At 53.8% G+C, this 21,594-nt stretch overlaps 1 protein-coding gene across 1 annotated transcript in view; it reads left to right on the top strand.

The window, feature by feature from the left end:
* Positions 1–2,230: 2,230 nt before the first annotated feature.
* TRPV4 (transient receptor potential cation channel subfamily V member 4) overlaps positions 2,231–21,594 on the top strand; it is a 57,481-nt gene continuing 38,117 nt past the window's right edge. The window contains exons 1-12 of the mRNA XM_060170545.1: positions 2,231–2,613; positions 5,584–5,756; positions 10,329–10,481; positions 11,199–11,339; positions 11,985–12,283; positions 13,764–13,943; positions 15,237–15,395; positions 15,770–15,862; positions 16,005–16,078; positions 16,790–16,955; positions 17,195–17,261; positions 20,014–20,330. Of these exons, the coding sequence (XP_060026528.1) occupies positions 2,231–2,613; positions 5,584–5,756; positions 10,329–10,481; positions 11,199–11,339; positions 11,985–12,283; positions 13,764–13,943; positions 15,237–15,395; positions 15,770–15,862; positions 16,005–16,078; positions 16,790–16,955; positions 17,195–17,261; positions 20,014–20,330 (2,205 nt within the window). The remainder of the gene's footprint in view (positions 2,614–5,583; positions 5,757–10,328; positions 10,482–11,198; positions 11,340–11,984; positions 12,284–13,763; positions 13,944–15,236; positions 15,396–15,769; positions 15,863–16,004; positions 16,079–16,789; positions 16,956–17,194; positions 17,262–20,013; positions 20,331–21,594) is intronic.

The following is a 21,594-nucleotide window of genomic DNA, read 5'->3' as shown; positions in this document are numbered from 1 at the left end:
CCGCAATGCCTGCACCCCAGTGGACACCCTCTCTGCCTCCACATACCCGCATTCCTGCATTACTCAGCCCAGACTCATGTGGCAGCCACTAGGGGTCTCCCTTTCCCACCTGGCAGGTGGATAGGAACTAATGTCTCCTGAAGTCCTACTAAGTGCTGGCATCAAGTGGGTGCTTCAAATTCCTGAGGGCACTGGCACTTCCCAAGAGCTTTAGGAGGAGGTGTGGTGATCCTGGCTTTACAGGTGGGGAAGCTGAGGCCCAGAGAGAGGAAGTGATTTGCCCAGGATCACGCAGCTGCTAATTAACCAGGGCCAAGATGGGAACTGGGTATATCTGATTTCAGCAACTGTGCTCCTAACCCTTACTTACTCCTTTGATTATAATCATTGACAGCTCCCAGTTTAATCCCAGGGTTGACACTGGACATGCCTGATCTCATTTACTTCTTCCTGCAAACGTATGAAAAAAGCTACTATATTGTACCCATTTTACAAATGAGGAAACTGAGGCTCAGGTAGCTAGGGTCACTTTCTCAAGGTCATGCTGCACATAAATAGCAGAGCTGGGGTTAGAACCCAGGCGTGGAAGACTCTAAAATCTAGGCTCTCCCTACCCTCTGGTGCCTAGAAGGGGGTCTGTCCCTGGCAGGAGCTCTGACCCTCTGTGTGCCCTGCTGCACCTGCCGAGAGAGGCCTCTTGCAGTGCCCTAGCCTTCCCTCCGGGCAGCCACAAAACAAACAAGGTGGAGACCAATCTTTATTTGTTTTTCTGCTAATGTGTGGGGATGGAGAGATATAGAAAAGAGGGCTTTCCAGACGTTTTCCTGCAGCCCGGGTGGGATGGTAGGAGTTCCAGGAAACTTGCCCTTGGTGTCTAGCCCTCCCAGTGGCGTGCTGCAGAGGGCAGGGGGCTGACAGCCAGCAGGGCCTTGTCCCTCCCTTGCCCTTCTCCTGGCTAAAAGTTGGGCCTGGGAGCCAGAGAGAACTGGGTTGAAGTCCAACTCTTCTTACAAGCTATGTGACTTCCCCTCTTTTTATTTATTTATTTATTTTTTGCTATACGCGGGCCTCTCACTGCTGTGGCCTCTCCCGTTGCGGAGCACAGGCTCCGGACGCGCAGGCCCAGCGGCCATGGCTCACGGGCCCAGCCGCTCCGCGGCATGTGGGATCCTCCCGGACCAGGGCACGAACCCACGTCCCCTGCATCGGCAGGCGGACTCCCAACCACTGTGCCACCAGGGAAGCCCATGACTTCCCCCTCTTAAAGCTCCATTTTCCTCATCTGACAAATGGGAACAAATAATACCTTTGTCATCAGGTCGTTTGTCCATGTGGCACCCTTCTAGGTGTCAGGGACACAGGAGTGAACGAAACAGAGGCATTCCCTATCTTCTGGTGCTCACAGCTCAGGAATTAACGAATCTCATGAACAAATGGTCAGGGAGGGCTTCCCAGAGGAATGGACATGAGCTGGGATCGCAGGTGGGCAGGAGTTAACCAGGCAAAGAGGGGAGGGAAGGGGTCAGCGCTTGGCACCGGGGAGCAGCGTTTGTGCACTGTGGGCAGTTAACTAAATTCTCGGAACCTGGGTTTCCTGTTCTGTGAAATGGGGTCATAATGACGGTGCTGGGAAATTGAGGGCCACTGACTCCCACAGTGGGTTCGTGAGTGTTTCTGAGCACCTAGTGTCCCTGAAGCATAGATGTGGTGGTTGTTTTAGTAGGTGCTTACGGTGTGGCAGGCGCGGCACTGGCCGCTGGAACACGTGCTCTCTGCTTCAGCATCCCCATTTCACAGGCGAGGAAACCGAGGCTGTGAACCATCCGCTTTCGTGTCACGCGGTTGCTAAATGTGGAGCTTGGAACTTGAACCCTGCTCTGGGGGCCCCGAAGCTGGCTTGGTTGGCCAGGAGTAGGCCCCAGGCTCCAGATCTGGGGACCCAGTGTGACTCTGATGCCCTTTCTCCTCCAGCTAACATCCAGGGTAGCTGGACCTGAGGCAGACTCATGTTTCCAGGTCCCTGAAAGAGGCTCTGTTGCAGCTCTTGCCGGGGGCTGGCGGCCAACCACATCTGGGAGTGGCCACCCTGAACCCCTGTCATTACAACGGTGGCTTTGAAGAAGCTGGCAGCAGTGCTGTTTGCCCACGTGGGAGGGGGCTTCCTGGAGCCGGCCTGACTCCCCTCCTGTTCCCTTACAGGCAGAGCAGTGCAGACAGGTCCAGGGGCAGCATGGCGGATCCCAGCGAAGGCCCCCGCGCGGGGCCTGGGGAGGTAGCTGAGCCCCCCGGGGATGAGAGTGGCATCCCCGGTGGGGAGGCCTTCCCCCTCTCTTCGCTGGCCAACCTGTTCGAGGGGGAGGACGGCTCCCCGTCGCCCTCTCCGGCTGACAGTGGTCGCCCCGCCGGCCCAGGCGATGGGCGACCAAACCTGCGCATGAAGTTCCAGGGCGCCTTCCGCAAGGGGGTGCCCAACCCCATCGACCTGCTGGAGTCCACCTTGTATGAGTCCTCAGTGGTGCCTGGGCCCAAGAAGGCGCCCATGGACTCGCTCTTTGACTATGGCACCTATCGCCAGCACCCCAGTGACAAGCGGTGGAGGAGGAAGGTCATAGAGTGAGTATTGCTGGCTGCCTGGCCGAGGGTCTCCGCCTCTGTATTGAATCCATCCATCCATCCATCCATCCATCCATCCATCCATCCATTCACCCATCCATCCATCCTTCTATCCATTCATTCATTTGTCTACCTATTCACTCATCCATCCATCCACCTATCTGTCCACCTTTCTGTATACTTGTCTATTCATTCATCTGTCTGTCCACTTATCCATCCATCTGTATATCCATCCATCTGTGTATCCATCCATTATCTACTCATTCATTCATCCAGCTACCTATCTTTCCACCTAGCCATCCACTTGTCCAGTCCGTCCATCCATCCATCATCTACTCATTCGAATATCTATCTACCCATCTATCCATCTGTCCCATCTTATCTGGCCAGTCATCCACTCATACAACAAACCTTCCATTTATCCACCATATACTTAGCCAAAATCCATCCATTCTCCCACCTACTCACTGTTTCTGTTCATCCAGCCAGTCAGCTATCAAACTATTCATCATTCATTCATTCATTTCATTTCCATGTCTTTCTTTTGTTCTCTCTTTCTCTGTCATCAGCTACCCACCCTTCCATCTGCCCATCCACTTGTCCAGTCCGTCCATCCATCCATCATCACTCATTCAAATATCTATCGACCCATCTATTCATCTGCTGTCTCTCTGCCCAGCCATCCGCCCATGAAAACCTCTCTCAGGCCTGTGTGTGTGTCTGGAGGAGAGTCTTGAAGTCTGCAGATGCTCTGTTGTCACCTGGTCCTCCTCTGTTCCCCCTTGATGATCACAGACTCATTTATGCCCTTGGATGAAGCCCACTCACCTCCTCAGCCCTTGCTTTGTTTCCTTTATTTATTCACTGAGCCACCAATTTGTTCGGTGACCGTTTCTGGAGCACCCGCCACATGCCAGGTAGGGCGGTTGGCCCCGGGGCTCCAGGGGTGAGTCAGAACAGACGTTACTCCTATCAGCTCAGACACTGAGTAGCTGTCACTGGTACCTTCAGTTTGGAGGACAAGACAGGTAATAAGCAAGTGATTAGACAATTCACTTTTGGGGAGGTGCTGAGGTGGGAGAGGGGAGCTGATACAGAAAAGGTAGTCCAGGAGGGCTTCCTGGAGCAGCTGACATTTAAGCCCAACGCTAAGGGGTGAAAAAGGGCAGCCACACAGCGGGGGTGGTGGGAGGAAGGTGTTCCAGGTGGAGGGAAGTGCATGTACAGGGGCCCAAGGCTAGAGGGGCTCAATGTGTCCAAGAAATGGGGCCTCGCAGTCCACATGCTGTACTGGACAAATTGCATAACCTCCACTCAGAGGTGGACACAGGCCCAGGGCAGCAAAGTGCCCTGGTGTCCCATCCCTCCAAGGTCCCATTGGAAGCTGGTGGACTCCCTGTCTCCCTTTCCCCTCCCTCAGATCCCCTCCTTCAAGCCCTCATCCCCACCATTACCCCAGACAGCCAGGACTAACGGCTTTGCGGGGGCCGCAGAGGAGTTGGGACGTGGCTAAGCGGCTGAGGTCTTCAGAGACCCCGAAGGCTGCCTCGGTGAAGACTGAGGGCGAGGGTGTTACTTCATCTCATTTTTTGGCTCAAAGGTCACAGTTCAGGAGCAGATAAAATGGGGGCTGCCCTAGCCTGTGTGCCCCCGTCGTCAGGAAGCACCTCTTTCCCCTTCCCTGGCCCCCCATCACTGGAGGCCCTGCCCTGGGGTGTAAGATCTGGGGCCCGGGCAGAGGAAGGAGGGAGAGCGGCTGTCCACTCCCCCTGGTGAGCCGCTGGCCTTCTCTGCCCTGAAGCCCCTGCCTCAGTGTCCCTTCCCCCTCTGGCCCTGCCACCTCTGTCGTGGTTCACTCTCTGCTCCCCTACACCCCCTCTTCTCCCTCCCCATCTCCACCTCTTTCTCTTCTCCATCCTGTCTTCATTTCACAGATTGTTCTTCGCCCTTGTATGTTCCGGGCACTGGGTGCGTGAGGACATGACACAGGGCTTCCCTGCCCTCATGGTGCCCCTGGGCTGCTGCTGCTCCAGCTCTTTGGCTCTCAAAACCTAGCACACAGTAGGTGCCCAATGAGTGTTTATTGAATGACTGAATGAATGTGTTTTTTCCCCTTTTTTCTTTCTCCATCGCTTCCTCTCCCCCAGCCCTCTCCATCTTGTTCTGTCTCCACCTGCCTCTGTAGCTCGGCATTTCTCCCACACATACAGACTCTGGACACACAGTAGGCGCTAAATAATAACAGGAATATCAGCTAACATTTATTGGGTGTTTACTTTGGTGGGGCCTGGACTAAGCACCTATGTGCGTGGCCTCAGTTGTCTCAAATGTTTGTTGAATGAATAAATCAAGGAGCGAATGATTGAATAAAAGATAGAGTTGCTTTATCTTTTAGTCTGGTGTTCCTCCTTTATTTTCTTACTATCTTTGTCTCTTCCAATCTCTGGATTCTTAAGTACTTAGTAAATGACAAATGGATGGATGGTGGGTGGGTGGATGGGTGGGTGTGTGGATGGGTGGATGGATGGATGGAAGAGTGGATGGGTGGATGGGTGTGTGTGTGCGTGGATGGATGGATAGATAGATGGATGGATGGATGGATGGATGGATAGGTAGACGGATGGATGAGTGGATTGATGGGTGAATGGATGGGTGGGTGGATGGATGGATGGATGGATGGATGGATGGGTGGGTGGGTGGGTGGATGGATGGATGGATGGATGGATGGGTGGGTGGGTGGATGGGTGGGCTGTGTGTTCTTTGTCTGTCTCCAGCCAACACACAGGTACCAGGTAGAGTCTATTGGGATAAAACATTCCTTTGTGTCTCCCGATGTCTTTCTCCTCTCAGTCTGGTCCCTCCCTAGGGCTCCAGCTGCCCCTACCCCCCAATCCCTGGGCCCCTAAGGCTAGAGACTGTGGGATGGGCAGAGGATGAGCCCTCCTATCACCCGGCTTCCTCCCCCTTCAGGAAGCAGCCACAGAGCTCCAAAGCTCCCCCGCCCCAGCCGCCTCCCATACTCAAAGTCTTCAACCGGCCTATCCTCTTTGACATCGTGTCTCGGGGCTCCACCGCTGACCTGGACGGGTTGCTCCCCTTCTTGCTGACCCACAAGAAGCGGCTGACTGACGAGGAGTTCCGGGGTAAGCCACCCAGGAATAGCAGGTGGGCCAGCTGGGGGTTGGGGGAGGCCTGGCATTGGGGGCCCCCTTTCCCCTCAGCATTTTCCCTTGGGTTAGTGGGCTGCGCTAGCCGGGAAGAGCACTGGACAGGGAGTCTGGTCCTGTGTGTCCTTTACCATATTACTTAACCTCTCTGGGCCTTTGCTGCCTTTCTTTGTTCATTCATTCAGCCTTCATTTATGAAAAGATTAGTGTCATAGGTGAGCAGAGTTTACCCACCTGGATTCAAATCCCACCATTACCACTTAAGGGACGTGTGGCCTCTCTGGGTCTCAGTTTCCTCGTCTGTACCCTGGGGAATAATAATAGCGTAGTCCTGGCCTCTGAGGACAGAGAATTCCACAGTGCCAAGCACAAGGCAGCTGGGGTCCCAGGAGCTCCTGCCCCCTCTGAGGGGAGCTCTGGAGTGGGGAGCAGGGCATTCCTGCTTCTGCTTCTGAGGCTCTGGCCCCCTCCCCGCCCAGCTTTCTGGCTCCCCGCTATAGGCTGGAGCCCATGGAGTCATGTCACCATTGCCCTGGGACTTACTCAGCCCAGACAGCTCACTCTCCAGCCTCGTCCAGGCTCAGAACACCCACCTCGGGGCACTAGCTCCCTCCGCTACCCCAGGGCTTCCCTGCAAATTGGGGAAGGTGGCCTGTGAGCCTCTCCACCCAAGTCAGCCACCTGCTAAGTGCCGGGTGCCAGGTGAGCTGTAATTAACTGGCCGAGTGACCCCACAAATCCATATAAAATGTCGAGAATTGTGGCAGCTCGGGTCTGACGAAGCTTCAGGGAGATCAGGGGCCATTTTTGGAGACTTTAGGTACTTCAAGTAAATTAGGTGTGAAAGTAGGCTGACCGGGTCTGCAGTATATTTTTCACATATACCTTTATCAACCAGATTCTTTGAACACCAAAACGTTACGATGCTGTATTATTGTGTCCATCAGAAGAGAATTACCGGACTTATAAAAAATATTCATTCATGGTACCCAGCCAGGTGCTGTGGCCTCGTTTGGGGCACGAGCTTAGAGTTGTGGAGAGGGTCTCCGTGATGGTGTGAATCTCATTTGGCGATAACCCACATTTAAGCCCCGACCAAATGGCCCCACCTGGCCCCCCAAGTTCACCAGGCAAAAGTGGGGAGCTTTGGTGTGGAGTGAACCCCCGTGAGATGGGGATCATGGTGCCTGTGCTTCGGCGGTCAGAGCAGTGTCAGGCTGGGCTTGCCAAGCCTTCTGGCTTCTGAGTTCAGGACTGAGCTGAAAGGGGGCGCTAAGCCTAGGCTGGGAACCCCCAGACCAGTGTGTCTGCATGAGGGTGGGTGGGGGACCCTAAGATAGGCTGGGAGAGGGCCCTGAAATTGTACAGAGTAATGCCCCTCTACAGGCCCATTAATTAGGCTTCAGGCCCCTTGCTTGCTCTGGCCCCTTGTAGCCCTGGACCTAATCTGGAACTTGTAATTGTGTGTTCGCTTTCATTAACAGGATCCCCAAATTGTGTAAGTCTCAGGCTCCCCAAAACCTGGATTTGCCCCTGCGTGTTTTTCTAGCCAGAGGCTCGTGAGCCAGAGGCTCATTGATTCTTAGGGGAGTCAGTGACCGGCCCGCCCCTCCGCCCACACACAACCTCCAACTTGGCAGTTAACTTAGGGCCCTTAGCTCCAGCCTCCCCTCATCCCCTCATGGGCAGAGCTACTTCGCCACCTGCTGGTGGAGTCCGTAACTGCAACCCCTCCCCATTTCTGGGTAGCCGCCGTTCTTCGTGTCTTACACCAGGACCCAGGCTGGCAGCCCCGGACCCTGCTACAGCCTGGGCCTGGGAGTGTGGAAGTCCAAATCCAGGGTCTAGTTCCACATCCCACACAAACCACTTGAGCTCCTGTGGTTTGGAATTCCCTGCAGTGCCCAGCTTGCCCCTTCGCTGAATGTGTATTAATTCAACAAGTGGTTATTGGGCACCTACCAAGTGTCAGGCTCTGTGCTGGTGTGGGGCGGAAGTGGTGAGTGAAGCAGACATGACCCTGTCCTCAAGTTGCTTTCAGTCTCGAGGGTGAGACCAACTTGATCAAGCAATCACAGAAATAAATACACAATTACAAACTGTAATTTGTGTCCACAAGAGGCTGTATTGGACAATTTGACCTAATCAGGAAGATCTGGGAGAATTTCTGGGAGGAGGTGACACTTGAGCTAAGTCTGAATGAATTGCAGTTAGCCAGGTAAAAAGAGGTGGAGGAAGGATTAGAGAGGAGGTGAAAGAACAGCATGTGCAAAGGCCCTGTGGCTAAACATGACCAGAGTTGGACTCAGTTGCTATGTGGAAAGTGGATTAAAGGACGTCCAGAGAGGCTGGTGGAAACCAGGCATGTGAGAGAGATGGTGGCTGGGCCAGGTTGGTGGCAGTGGAGATGGAGCGTGGTGGAGGGGTTGGAGAAATAGGTAAAATCTGTGGGACTTGCTGGATGTGGGGAGAAGGGAGGACAAAGATAAGAGTGACACACAAGTTTTGGCTGGCTGGGGACACCATCATCTACGGAGGGGACACATGCAGACCGGGTTGGGCTTTGGGGAGGGAAAGATGATGAGGTCAGCGTGGAGAATCATGAGTTGCCTGACAATTAGAAAACGGACTGATTGAGGTTCCCCTGAGTGCGGGTGTGTCTGGACAGAATCCCCAGGGGCCTCGGCCAGCATTTGGGGTCCCCTCCACCTTATGAAGATGGGGAACTGGAGTCCATTATCATTCGGTACATAGTTACCTGGTGTTGACTCTGGGCTGGGCGCCAGGGGTGTAGCAAAAAGTAAACAGAACAAGGCTTGTCCGAGCAACCTCACTCCTAGGAGCGTGGGACAGAAATTCAGGTCTCTGCGTTTTCACCACTTCCCAGCACCTAAGGAGAGGCTCTAAAGCATTTCTCGTGGCGTAATAAAGGCAGCAGTATTACTTATTGAAGACTCCTATCTGCCTGGCTCTGGGCTCATCAACAAATACCTATTAGCTCATGATTTCCCTTTTATATATATATGTTTATTTATTTATGGCTGCGTTGGGTCTTTGTTGCCGTGCGCGGGCTTTCTCTAGTTGCGGCGAGCAGGGGCTATTCTTTGTTGTGGTGCGCAGGCTTCTCATTGCGGTGGCTTCTCTTGTTGCAGAGCACGGGCTCTAGGCGCGTGGACTTAAGTAGTTGTGGCTCGTGGGCTCAACAGTTGTGGCTCACCTGCTCTAGAGCGCAGGATCAGTAGTTGTGGCGCACGGGCTTAGTTGCTCCGTGACATGTGGGATCTTCCTGGACCAGGAATCGAACCCATGTCCCCAGCATTGGCAAGCAGATTCTTAACCACTGTGCCACCAGGGAAGTCCCACAATTTCCCTTTGTAGCCTCAATTTAGCTAGACAAGAAACTGAAGCAGAAAAGGTCACACAGAAATCAGGAGCAAAGCCCAATTTGAGCCCCCAAAGACCTGGCTCCAGAGCGGGCCCCTCAGCCCACACCTGCCTTTCGCATTCCTCATCCCTTTCCTGATCCCCTTCCTGCATCTGGCCATTTTGCCCTCTGCCTGATTCACAGGTAAGTTCTCTTTTCATTGACTCGCTCTTTTAAAGATATAAATCAACTCCTGTCACCATAAAAATTAATACAAGGGAAAGAAAATTGCAAAGGGACAGTAAGCGTTAGTGGGAGATGTTAAGGACCCATTAGGACAAAACAAAGACTGACTTCACAGGAGGGATTTGTCAAGCGGATGAAACCTTGCACACTCGGGTTTTTAATGTTATTATTGCTGCATCTGCAGAAGCCCCCAAATCCTCGAAGGTAATTTCACGTTCGCTATGGCTCACAGCCTCCACTTTGGGGAATGCTGCACTCCCTCTGCTCCCCTCTAGGGGCACTAGTGTAATCGCTTCATGGGAAAAGGATCTATGTGCAAATAGGCAGGCAAAGACTGCCTCCTGGGTCTGCTTTTAGAGGTTCACAGTCCTCATTAACAGATTAAAGGTTCTGAGAAGTCCTGTAGTGAAGAAATACGGTTGGCTTTGTTTAACCCAGCGTTCCCCCTTTTTATTTGATTTTTTAAAATTCTCTCCAGATATGCTTTGGTAAACACCAACCTCTCTACAGGCTGCAGCTTCCCACATTTTAAGAAACTTCTGCTCCTGGGCTTCCCTGGTGGCGCAGTGGTTGAGAGTCCGCCTGCCGATGCAGGGGACATGGGTTCGTGCCCCGGTCCGGGAAGATCCCACATGCCGCGGAGCGGCTGGGCCCGTGAGCCATGGCCGCTGAGCCTGCGCGTCCGGAGCCTGTGCTCCGCAACGGGAGAGGCCACAACAGTGAGAGGCCTGCGTACGCAAAACAAACAAACAAAACTTCTGCTCCTCTGAGTTTATTTGACCTTCTCAGTACCATGGGGCGCAGATAGGGAACAGGCTCGGAGAGGAGGACCGACACGGCCAGGACCTCTGGCTCCCTGCCCAGTGCCCTGTCCACAGCTGCCCAGCAGTTTGGGCCACGGGCCGAGCGCCCCTTCTCCCGCACGTCTCTACTCACAGAGCCATCCACGGGGAAGACCTGCCTGCCCAAAGCCCTGCTGAATCTGAGCAACGGCCGCAACGACACAATCCCTGTGCTTCTGGACATCGCTGAGCGCACGGGCAACATGCGCGAATTCATCAACTCGCCCTTCCGGGACATCTACTACCGAGGTGAGGCCCTGGGCTGGGCGGGAGGGGGGCACCGTCTTCACTTGTCCAACCATCCCCCCAGCTGAGAGCTTCAGTCTGGGCCCCAAGTGCCAGCACGTCCCCAGGAACCAGTTGTTGAATGAATGAATGAACGGACGAAAGGACAATAACTACCCCTTCCAACTTGGATATTCTGAGTTTCACAATCAAAGGTTCCAAGGTTCCCAGATGCAGTGAGGCAAAGGGGCCGTGAACCTGGAAATCTGGACCCAAGATGCTCTGGTTCTGGATACTCTGAGGCTTTGTTGCAATAGTTCTATGAGCCACCAGCTCAGAGAGGCACAGGTGTCACCGGGGCCAGCTCCCTGGGTCTAAATTCTGAGATCTGTGAATCCAACTTGACCTTCCAGATTCCTGGATATGCAGATTCAAAGGCTGTGAATTTTATATCCCAAATTCTGTGAGACCATGATGCCGTTGTTTCCTGTAGGATGAAAGCCTCTTATGAGTCTGAAAAGTTCCCACATTTGGGACCCTCCAAGTTGGATATCCCTTGAGCCTAGGATTCTGCTTGCGTGACGCAGCAGATCTGGGACCTCGGGTGTCAGAGACTCCGCGTCTGGGAATGTCTGAAGGTCTATTTGCTGCCCTCGGGTGGATTTCTCCCTTTTGCACCCCAGCGCCTCCCACGACTGGTCGGGTCTCTGCCCCCGGTGACTGTCCCCCACCCCATCCCAGGCCAGACCGCCCTGCACATCGCCATCGAGCGCCGCTGCAAACACTACGTGGAGCTTCTGGTGGCCCAAGGTGCCGATGTTCACGCCCAGGCCCGGGGCCGCTTCTTCCAGCCCAAGGATGAGGGAGGCTACTTCTACTTTGGTGAGGAGGGGCCCGGTGGGGCCTGGGGCCCACGGGGGAGAGGCTGGGGGCTGGGGGCCTATGGTGGTGCTGGCAGCCCTGACCCCTCCCCAAACAGCCAGGGCTGCGCTGGCCACGGGCCCAGACAGCACCCGGTACACGGGCCACCTTACTGGTCTTGGTCACTGAGGTCTTGTCTTTGAGGAGTAGAGCATCACCACACTGCCCTGAGCCTCAGTTTCCCCGTCTCTACGGTGGGGATCGTGATGGGATCAGAGGGTTGTGATGGGGTGTCCCTGCCCCTTAACACTCGCATCCTCCAGTCTGACTTAAGCTGGGACTGATGGTCGGGTTGCAGGGCCCAAATTCCATCACCGCCATGTCCCAGTTGGACCCATGAAAGATTTTAAATTTCACCCCTGCTCAAAGTCACATGTTATTTGGGGTTCAGGCACAAAGTCCCTTAAAGAATCCCTCACAGCCTCCAAGTCACATGACGCTCCCCCCACCCCCCGGCCCCTGTCTACCCGGGGGCATCGCCTCCAGACACGTGCAGTCAGCCGGGGCTCGTCCACGTTGACCGTGGGCACTGCGTCCATTGTCACGGTGTCTGCCCCTGAGTGTCCGCCCCCGGGGCCCCGTCACTGACCACCCCCTCACCTACAGGTGAGCTGCCCCTGTCGCTGGCGGCCTGCACCAACCAGCCCCACATCGTCAACTACCTGACAGAGAACCCGCACAAGAAGGCGGACATGCGGCGCCAGGACTCCCGTGGCAACACAGTGCTGCACGCACTGGTGGCCATCGCTGACAACACTCGCGAGAACACCAAGTTCGTCACCAAGATGTACGACCTGCTGCTGCTCAAGTGTGCCCGCCTCTTCCCCGACAGCAACCTGGAGGCCGTGCTCAACAACGACGGCCTCTCGCCCCTCATGATGGCCGCCAAGACGGGCAAGATTGGGGTGAGTGCAGGGCCGGGGGCACACACCCATTCTTGCCCCTCCATACACACGCACACACACACACACACAGGGGAGGGACTGCTGCTGGCATGCATTATTATTAATGTGCACACCCACCTCCCATCCTGCCAACCCCAGTGTGCAGATGTCCCAGCTCAAGAACCTGCTGTGGCTCCCTATTGTCCAGCCAAGCTATTCAACCTCATCCCAGAGCCTCTCTGCTCTTCCCACCCCATTGGATGCTCACTGCCCCATTCCCACCAGCCAGGGCAAGCCACTGATAGAGAACTGAGTCCCAGAGCTGCAGCCCTGCAGTACTCCCCTCTACTCCATGGCAGGGGTCCTGGCTCAGCCTCTAACCTGCTGAGTGGCTGTGTGCCAGTTGCTTCCCTCTCTGGCCTCACAGCACAGGGCCTAGAGCAGGATTTCTCAGCTTGGGCACTAGTGCCATTTGGGTCTGGATGTTCTGGGGTGTGGGGCTGCTCTGTGTCATTGTGGGATGTTTAGCTGCATCCCTGGCCTCGACCCACTAGGTGCCAGTAGTACCCCCCACCGATTGTGACAACCCCAAATGTCTCCAGACATTGCCAAATTGTCCCCTGGGTGGGGCACCCATCGACCTGATTGAGAACCAAATCTGGGGTTCTCTAGAGTCAGGAGCACCTGGGTCCAAGGCCAGGCTCTGCCACTTCCCAGCATGTCACCTCAGGCATCTCACCGCTCTGTGCCTCAGTTTCCTCATCTGTAAAATGGGGATAACAATAGTGCCCTGTGGTATGGTGTTCTGACAACTCAATGAGGTGATCCACTTAAAGCTCTTAATAAAGATCCTGGGATGGGTAATAAGTGCTCAATAATCGGTAAGAGTTATTATTCCTCTATTAAAAACATAGCAAAAAATTACTAAGATCACAATTATGCCAGAGTCCTGAGACGGTAGAAAAGGCCTGGGTTTAAAATCTGGCTTTGCCTATTGAACTCTGTGGCCTGGGGGGACTCCCACCTGGATCTGTTGCCCAGTTCCCCTGTGTGTAAGCCAGAGATAGTGGTAGTAGCAATAAGAAGGACCGAATAGGATAATTGTTACTAGATTTAACTGATCAGTAAGATTGATTAATTGCTGTTTTAATTATGTAAGGAAGATACTCATGACAACTCAGATTTTTAAGGCTGACCTGGGTTCAGTCTGGATTCAGTGGGCTGTGTGGCCTCAGGGAACATCCTTCTTTTCTCTGAGCCTCTGTTTGCTCATCTGTCAACCAGGATGGTAAGGGTAGGAAATAAACAAGATGATGTGAGGAAAGGGTCCGGCATACAGCAGGTGCTCAGTAAATATTTTACCCTTCCCTCCATCCTGCTCTCTGGGAAGGTGCTATCTGATGGGCTGACCAAGCTCCCAGGGTCCCTCCAATGTGTGTGGCCCAGCAGCAATGCTCCCCGCCCCCCAGAGGACCCCCTGACCCTCCCTCCTCCCATGCAGATCTTTCAGCACATCATCCGTCGGGAGGTGACAGACGAGGACACCAGGCATCTGTCCCGCAAGTTCAAGGACTGGGCCTATGGGCCAGTGTATTCCTCACTCTATGACCTCTCCTCCCTGGACACGTGTGGGGAAGAGGCCTCTGTGCTGGAGATCCTGGTGTACAACAGCAAGATCGAGGTAGGCATCAGGGCAGGAGATGGGGCCCAGTGAAGGAGGGGCCCAAAGTGGTGGGTCTGTGAACTGGATGCAGAAGAAGAGGCCAACTAAGTGCCCAGAACAGCATCTGGCACTGGGGGGAAATGAGAGGTTGTAAGGGTCGGCCTTCAGGGGCAAGCAGGACTGGTTCAGAATCCTGGCTCTGTAACTTACGTGCTGTATGACTCAGGACAAACTACCCAACCTCTCTGAGTTGCAGCTTCCTCTTTTGTACCATGTGGATAAAGATAGAGCATTTCTCATTGGGTTGCTGGGAGGACCAAATGAACAGCCTGGCGCAGGGTAAACATTATGTGTCAGCTATTATCATTAGCATTTGTTATATGAAGTTTTTAAAAGCTCTTTTTTTTTTAACTTAGGAGTATTTTATGAACATCGTTCTGCACCATTAAATATTCTTCTGCAATATCATTGCTGTGTGGAAATGTACCACATTCTAATGAACCATTCCTCTATTCTTGGTCATTTGGGTTTGTTTCTGCACTTAACTATCAGGAATAACACTGCAGTGGCATCTTCGTGACTACATAATTGCACAAATCCTTGATGATAAAGAAACTCAAGTCGTTAAAGGGACAGGATGCTGTACAAATGGGGCAGAAAGTGCTGGGTCCTGGGTGCAGAAGGTCTCCCTTCTAGCCCTGGCTCTGTGAGCTTGGACAGATGCCTTTCCCCTACCAGAGCTCACTTCCCTCATCTTTGAAATTAGTGACCAACTTGATTTAGATTGGGGATGGTGGGAAGTTTAGCATCTCTGCTGCAAACTCTGATTGATTGGTAGTGTCTGCCCAGGGAACTGTGTAGAGAACTATTTTGTGGAACTCAATTATTGATGTCTGTCCTGGGTTCAGAGTTGGAAAATTGTGGTGAGTCAAGTATTTATTACCCTTGGGCTAAATTTCCAAGTCCCACTTCCTATCAGAATTTGTGAGGTTGAAACCCAGGGATTTATATTTTTAACAAGCTCCATAGGTGATTTTGCTGCCAGTGGCTTGGCACCATTCACAGATTGGAGTTTGGGGACCACAAGAATAGATATTCTTTAGGATCTTTCTAGCTCTGGGTTCTATGAGTCTAGAACAGGCTGGAAAGGTAAGTTGGGGCAGAATTGGGCAGAGCCTCGAATGCTGAGCCCAGAAGTTTGGGTGTCGTTGAAGAATAAATTAGGAGGAAAAAGTGCTCCCAGGGCAGAGGGTGGGGGAAGGTGTACTGGAGTCAGCCTGTCTAGCCCCCTGACCACCCCGCCTTCCACAGAATCGCCACGAGATGCTGGCCGTGGAACCCATCAATGAACTACTTCGGGACAAGTGGCGAAAGTTTGGGGCCGTTTCCTTCTACATCAACGTGGCCTCCTATCTGTGCGCCATGGTCATCTTTACCCTCACCGCCTACTACCAGCCGCTGGAGGGCACTGTGAGTGACCGCGAACCAGGCAGAAGCTGGGGCACAGCGGGTTCCCCCGTGGGAGGGACTGGAGAAGGCTTAGGGATGGATAGGGAGAATTCCCTGGTGGTCCCGTGGTTAAGACTCCGTGCTCTCACTGCTGAGGGCCTGGGTTCAGTAAATCCCTGGTCGGGGGAACTAAGATCCCACAAGCTGTGTGGTGCAGCCAAAAAAAAAAAAAAAAAAAGAAATGGATGGGGAGGTGCCTACCCCACACACAGAGGGAAGAGGGTGAGGGAGGAGGCTCCACAGGACATAGATGTTCGGGGCATTGGGGAACATATGGATCTGGGACCCAATGTTGGTGGGGCTGGAGGAGGACTTGCATGCCCCTTGCCCCCCAGCCGCCATACCCTTACCTCACCACGGTGGACTACCTGAGGCTGGCCGGCGAGATCATCACGCTCTTCACCGGGGTCCTGTTCTTTTTCACCAACGTGAGTGCTTGGCCTCCCCCCTCATCCCCCCGCCCACCCTGCCCGTCCCCCTCCTCTCCCTCCACCTCTTTTAGCTCCGTTCTCCTCCCCTCCACACTTCTGTTGGCTCCACCTCTCTCACACGTCCCCTCCCGTCCTCCAGATCAAAGACTTGTTCATGAAGAAATGCCCTGGAGTGAATTCTCTCTTCATCGATGGCTCCTTCCAACTACTCTAGTGAGTAGAGGTCCCTGGGGTGGCAGCTTCTGGGTGAGGAAGGTGGGGTTGGGAGGGACATCATCCAGGTTTGGTGGTGGGATAGGGGCTGACTCTGTTAGGAGTGAATTCACCCAGCCTGATCAGGACAAGGCCAGTGTCAAGCAAAAGGGTCTTCTGGTTAAAGCAAGATTCTGGTTGCTAAAGAGTTATCACCATATACACCATGGATAGAAATAATTTAACCTCTTATGCTTGTGATTAATTGCTAAAGTCTGCCAGGAGTGCCCATGTTAAGAATCTTGAGGCTGTGTCTGTGTTTAGTGGGAAAGAGAGCTGGGATTGATTAATGATGTCTGCCTAGGGCACAGGATGTGTTGTTACGTGTGTGTTACTGCTTTTCCCTTTTCCTTAGAGTTAGAGAACAATGAATATTCACTTAGCCACAAAATCGCCACTGAACACCACTGAATCTTTCTCTACCAGTTCCAAAGGACATCACTTTGGGTTCTGGTAGGGCCTCAGGGCCATTACACACACGTATCAGTTGCCAATTAATTGAGCGTTCTGGTTAACAGGATGCTGGGGAACCCAGTGAATCCACATGGTTTCTCTTCTGGGTGTCATTGGACTGACCTACTACCTAGAGGGCTTGAGGGCATGCCTCCCCCTCCAGGGCCTCATTCTCCCCTCTCCCCTCTGGCCCCTCTTGTGATCTCTGCTGCCCTGTAGCTTCATCTACTCTGTGCTGGTGATTGTCTCGGCGGCCCTCTACCTGGCAGGGATTGAGGCCTACCTGGCCGTCATGGTCTTTGCCTTGGTCCTGGGCTGGATGAACGCCCTTTACTTCACCCGTGGGCTGAAGCTGACGGGGACCTATAGCATCATGATCCAGAAGGTATGGGGTCGGGGGGTTCCCTCTGGACTTGTGTGTCCTTGGAGGAAGCCACACACACCACATATGTACAGACAGTGCTGGCGGCCTTGAGGCTGTGGGGTGCTGTGGGGGCAGTGGGCAGGGTCTGGACATCGGAGAGGGACAGGGTGGAGCTGGAGAGAAGATTCGGGATGAGGTGTTGGGAAAGCGAGAAACCACGTGTCTCATCTTTGCCTCCATATTCCCGCCGGGGTCTTTAGATCCTCTTCAAAGATCTTTTCCGCTTCCTGCTGGTCTACTTGCTCTTCATGATTGGCTACGCTTCAGGTGAGCTCCGGGTGCCCAGGTGGGCCTGGCGGGGGTGGTACTGGGACTGGAACGGCCACCACAATGTGTGGAGGAAAATAACCAGCGTTTGTAGAGTTCTCATTGTGTGCCTGGCACTGGGCTAAGTCCTTTCCCATTCCTGCCTCATTTAATCCTCCCAACAAGTCTGTAAGGGAAGTGCCTTTCTTATCACCTTTTACAGATAAGGAAACCGAGGCTTAGAAAGGTTAAATAATGTGCCCAAGTTCAAAAGCTAGGGAATGGTAAGACTGGTGTCTTAGCTATTGTTGCAAAAGAAGCCACCCAAAACTTAGTGGCTTAAAACAACCACCACTGATGATTACATTCAAGTCTGTGGCCCAGCTGGGTGGTTGTGCCGACCTGGGCCAGGTTTGGCTAATCTTGATGGGCTCCTGTGTCTGTGCTCAGCTGGTGGGTTGGCTGCCAGCTGACTGGTGTAGCTAGGGGGTGGCCTCAGTTGGGGGTGACTTCGCTGTCTTCCCTGGGGTCACTCATCTCCAGCCGGCTAGCTTGGACTTGGTCACATGGTGGTCTGAGGGTTCCCAGAATGTGAGCGGAAGTGTTCAAGGTCACTGCCTGGCACAGCATCACTTCTGCTTCACCCTATTGACCAAAGCAAGTCTTAAAGCCAGCCTTGATTCAAGGAGTGGGAAATAGACTCTACCCTCTTGGGTAGAGTCTCTACCCCACATTGAAGGGGTTTGGTTACAGGGGAGGGTGCATTTTAATCATTCGTCTACCAGCCCAGGTCTTTCTTTTTTTTATATATAAATTTATTTATTTTATTTTTTGGCTGCGTTGGGTCTTCGTTGCTGCATGTGGGCTTTCTCTAGTTGCAGCGAGCGCGGGCCGCTCTTCGCTGTGGTGCGCGGGCTTCTCATTGTGGTGGCCTCTCTTGTTGCGGAGCATGGTCTCTAGGTGTGCAGGCTTCAGTAGTTGTGGCGTGTGGGCTTAGTTGCTCCGCGGCATGTGGGATCCTCCCAGACCAGGGCTCGAACCCGTGTCCCCTGCATTGGCAGGCAGATTCTTAACCACTGCGCCACCAGGGAAGCCCCAGCCCAGGTCTTTCTTAAGGCTCAGCACTGGCTCCCTCTAATAGGCTTTCTCCTTGATGACCTGATGCTGTGGGACTTCAGTGGCACAGACCATGGGGGAAGGACCAGGGATGGGGAAACTAATCAAGCTGTTGGGCTGGTTCCCAAGGGGTGGGTGATCTGCCATCCAATGCCCAGTATCCAAACGGGAGTGGCCAACTCAGGCTTCACCAGGCCACATTCACATCTGAGGAGGTTGGTCTAGGAACCAGCACTGGCAGCAGGAAATCTGATGATGGTGATATTTTAACCCAGATGGTGCCAAGGCTCTGTGTGGATTATTTTGGAGAAGGAGAACTGTGGCCTTAGCTTAGCTGGGGAGAGAGGGACAGGGGCCAACTGCCCCTACCAGGAGTAGGACTGGAAAGAACTAGACAGATTGTCAAGGGTTCTCCAATGGTTTGAAAGTCATATCAAGAGTCCAGCCGTACCACAGTCCTAAATATAGAAACTGAGGCAGAAACCTAGGGGTTAAAGTAGCAACTTAGTGGTCAGCTTGGTCCCAGGGCTTCTCCTGCTAGGGAACACTAGATCTTCATTCTGAGGCTAACATATCCCAAACATGGTACATGTGCTGCTGTTTTCCACTATTGTGCCCATGACAGACATTGCTAATGGATCACAGAATCCTTCTCAACATGTATTTCAGCAGTCGCTACAGAATTGAATAGCATTAGTATATGAGTTGGAACCTGCTTACTGTAATCCCAGGTTGAAGGCATGGTGACAGTCTATGCCCCACTGACTGAAGGGGCTCAGCCCCCTCACGCTCCCTGCTGTGAATGGTGTAGGAGCAGATGCACGTTGGTGCTAAACTGTGTTGAGAAGGACTCTGAAGCTTATTCTGGGTTTAGTGGGAAGGGATGAGCACCACGATCAGTTTGAGATGTCTGGAGGGGGTGAGGGTCTTAGTGAGAACAGCTTCTTCCACCCTTCCTCTCTGGGCTGCTGTGAGCTGGGAAACAGGAGCATGCGAGAGAGTCTGCCCCCAGAATGCTGGCATTTCAGGCTCCCAAGATGTCTAAGAACAATAGGCACGATGAGGTTTTTCTTAGCCTTGGCACTGCTGACATTTGGGATCAGATAATTCTCTGTGGTGGGAACTGCCCAGTGCATGGTGGGACGTTGAGCAGCATTGCCGGTCTTTTTTTTTTTTTAATTTTTTTGGCCATGCCGCATGGCATGCGGGATCTTAGTTCCCTGACCAGGGATTGAACCCACGCCCCCTGCAGTGGATGTGCGGAGTCTTAACCACTGGACCACCAGGGAAGTCCCAGCATCCCTAATCTTTACCCACTAGGTGCCAGTAGTGCTCCCTCCTCCAGTTGTGACAACCAAAAATGTCTCTAGACCTACCAGAGGTGCCCTGGGGGAAAAATTACTCCTGGTTGAGAACCACTGGACTAGGTCCTGGGAACCTCTTCCTTGTTAACAAGAGTTTGTGGACAGAGCAAAGGCTTTGCATGCAGGAGGGCCCAGATGTGACTGCTGGCGTGGCTTCCTCGCTTAGTAACCTTGGGCCAGCGCTATCCCCTAACCGGGCCTCAGCGTTCCCCTCCATCAAATGGGAAGGGTCCTCCCCACTCCTCAGCCGGCGTCCTCACCCTCGGTGAACATCACCGCCGTCCCTCCCACAGCCCTGGTCTCCCTCCTGAACCCGTGTGCCAATGTGAAGATGTGCAGCGAGGACCACACCAACTGCACCGTGCCCACGTACCCCTCGTGCCGTGACAGCGAGACCTTCAGCACCTTCCTCCTGGACCTCTTCAAGCTGACCATCGGCATGGGCGACCTGGAGATGCTGAGCAGCACCAAATACCCTGCGGTCTTCATCACCCTGCTCGTCACCTACATCATCCTCACGTTTGTGCTGCTCCTCAACATGCTCATTGCCCTCATGGGGGAGACGGTGGGCCAGGTGTCCAAGGAGAGCAAGCACATCTGGAAGCTGCAGGTGAGGCCCCAGGACTCCCAGCCCCACCCTGCCGGCCACTCTTCTCCTTCTAAGATGGGCCCACCTGACCCGCCTCAAGCCCTCGGCCTCATGCTCTGGGCGAGCCGCACCATCTCATTCTGCCTCCACTGCCCTGTCTGTAAAGTGGGCACCGAGGACTGCCGTCTGTTTCCCAGAGCCGCCTAACACACTTCCAGGTGGCTTCTTGCCTGACCACCAACAGTGGGCTCAGATTCCCTTGTGGTCCAGTGTGTGGTATACAGTCAGCTTCGCCCGGCTCCACTGGGCGAGCTCTGTCGGCGAGCGAGCTCGGTCGGCACAGGCAATGCTCAAAGAGCATCACATTTCAGTGAGGGTTCTGCAGTGAGCACGGCGGAGGGGGGCAGCTTCCGTGCCCCACCCTGGCCCAAGAGACAAGGCTGGCATGCGTACAGGCCACCCCAGAACCAGGAAGTGTCGGCATTCTCATCAGAGGGGCTTCTCCCAGCCCAGGGGTAGCTTCCAGGTTCCCCACCTGCCCCCCGCCAAGCAGATGTGGTTGGATGTAGATGCAGGCCTCGTGGGTGCTGGGGAGCTGCTGCCTTTGCTTCCCACAGGTTGCTGTGCAGTCCTAGACAGCAGAGGCCCTGGGGGTGGGGGTCACAGCCCGCCTGGGTGCATGCAGTTCAATAACTGGGGTTCCCAATAAATTCACTGTCGCTGTAAGGCCCGGGAACCAGCATCCACATTTACCATCGCTTGGTGCATTTCCAGGAAAAGGCGCAGTGAGAAAAAACTTCAAGGTCCTCCTCGCAGGTCTGGGTCTCAGGGAACCATCTGGACTTGCTCTTAACCTTTATCCATACCGCTTACTTCCCTGGGCCTCAGTTTCCCCACTGGGTATAACTCATAAGATGCCACTGGCAGCCTATGGACTGGATTTGACCAGCCCAGATTTATTTTTTTCCTGCATCACCATATTTTCTTTAAATTAATGCAAAACTTTTAAATTAAGAGATTTCGTAGAAAAATCCAGATTTCTGGCCTTTCTTGAAAGGTTGGAAGGCTGGCAAGGTGAGCTCACATTCCTGCCTGGTGGCGCTCAGATAGATGAGAGGTGGCTGCCCCCTTTACGTGGGGTGGGGGACCTGCACCCCCTGGTCTGCCCCAGTCCCCACCCCTCCCTGGGGATGCCCAGCACCGAGGGGACACAGGGTGTCCTGGGGCACAGGCTGCTGATCCTTCTTCATTCATTTTCTTCTGCCAGGCCCCTGTGGGTGTTTGA

The sequence above is a fragment of the Lagenorhynchus albirostris genome, chromosome 14, assembly GCF_949774975.1.
Source record: "Lagenorhynchus albirostris chromosome 14, mLagAlb1.1, whole genome shotgun sequence".
NCBI classification, from domain to species: Eukaryota; Metazoa; Chordata; class Mammalia; order Artiodactyla; family Delphinidae; genus Lagenorhynchus; species Lagenorhynchus albirostris.
The sequence above is the reverse complement of the archived record's forward strand: the minus strand, read 5'-3'. Positions and strand labels throughout refer to the sequence as shown.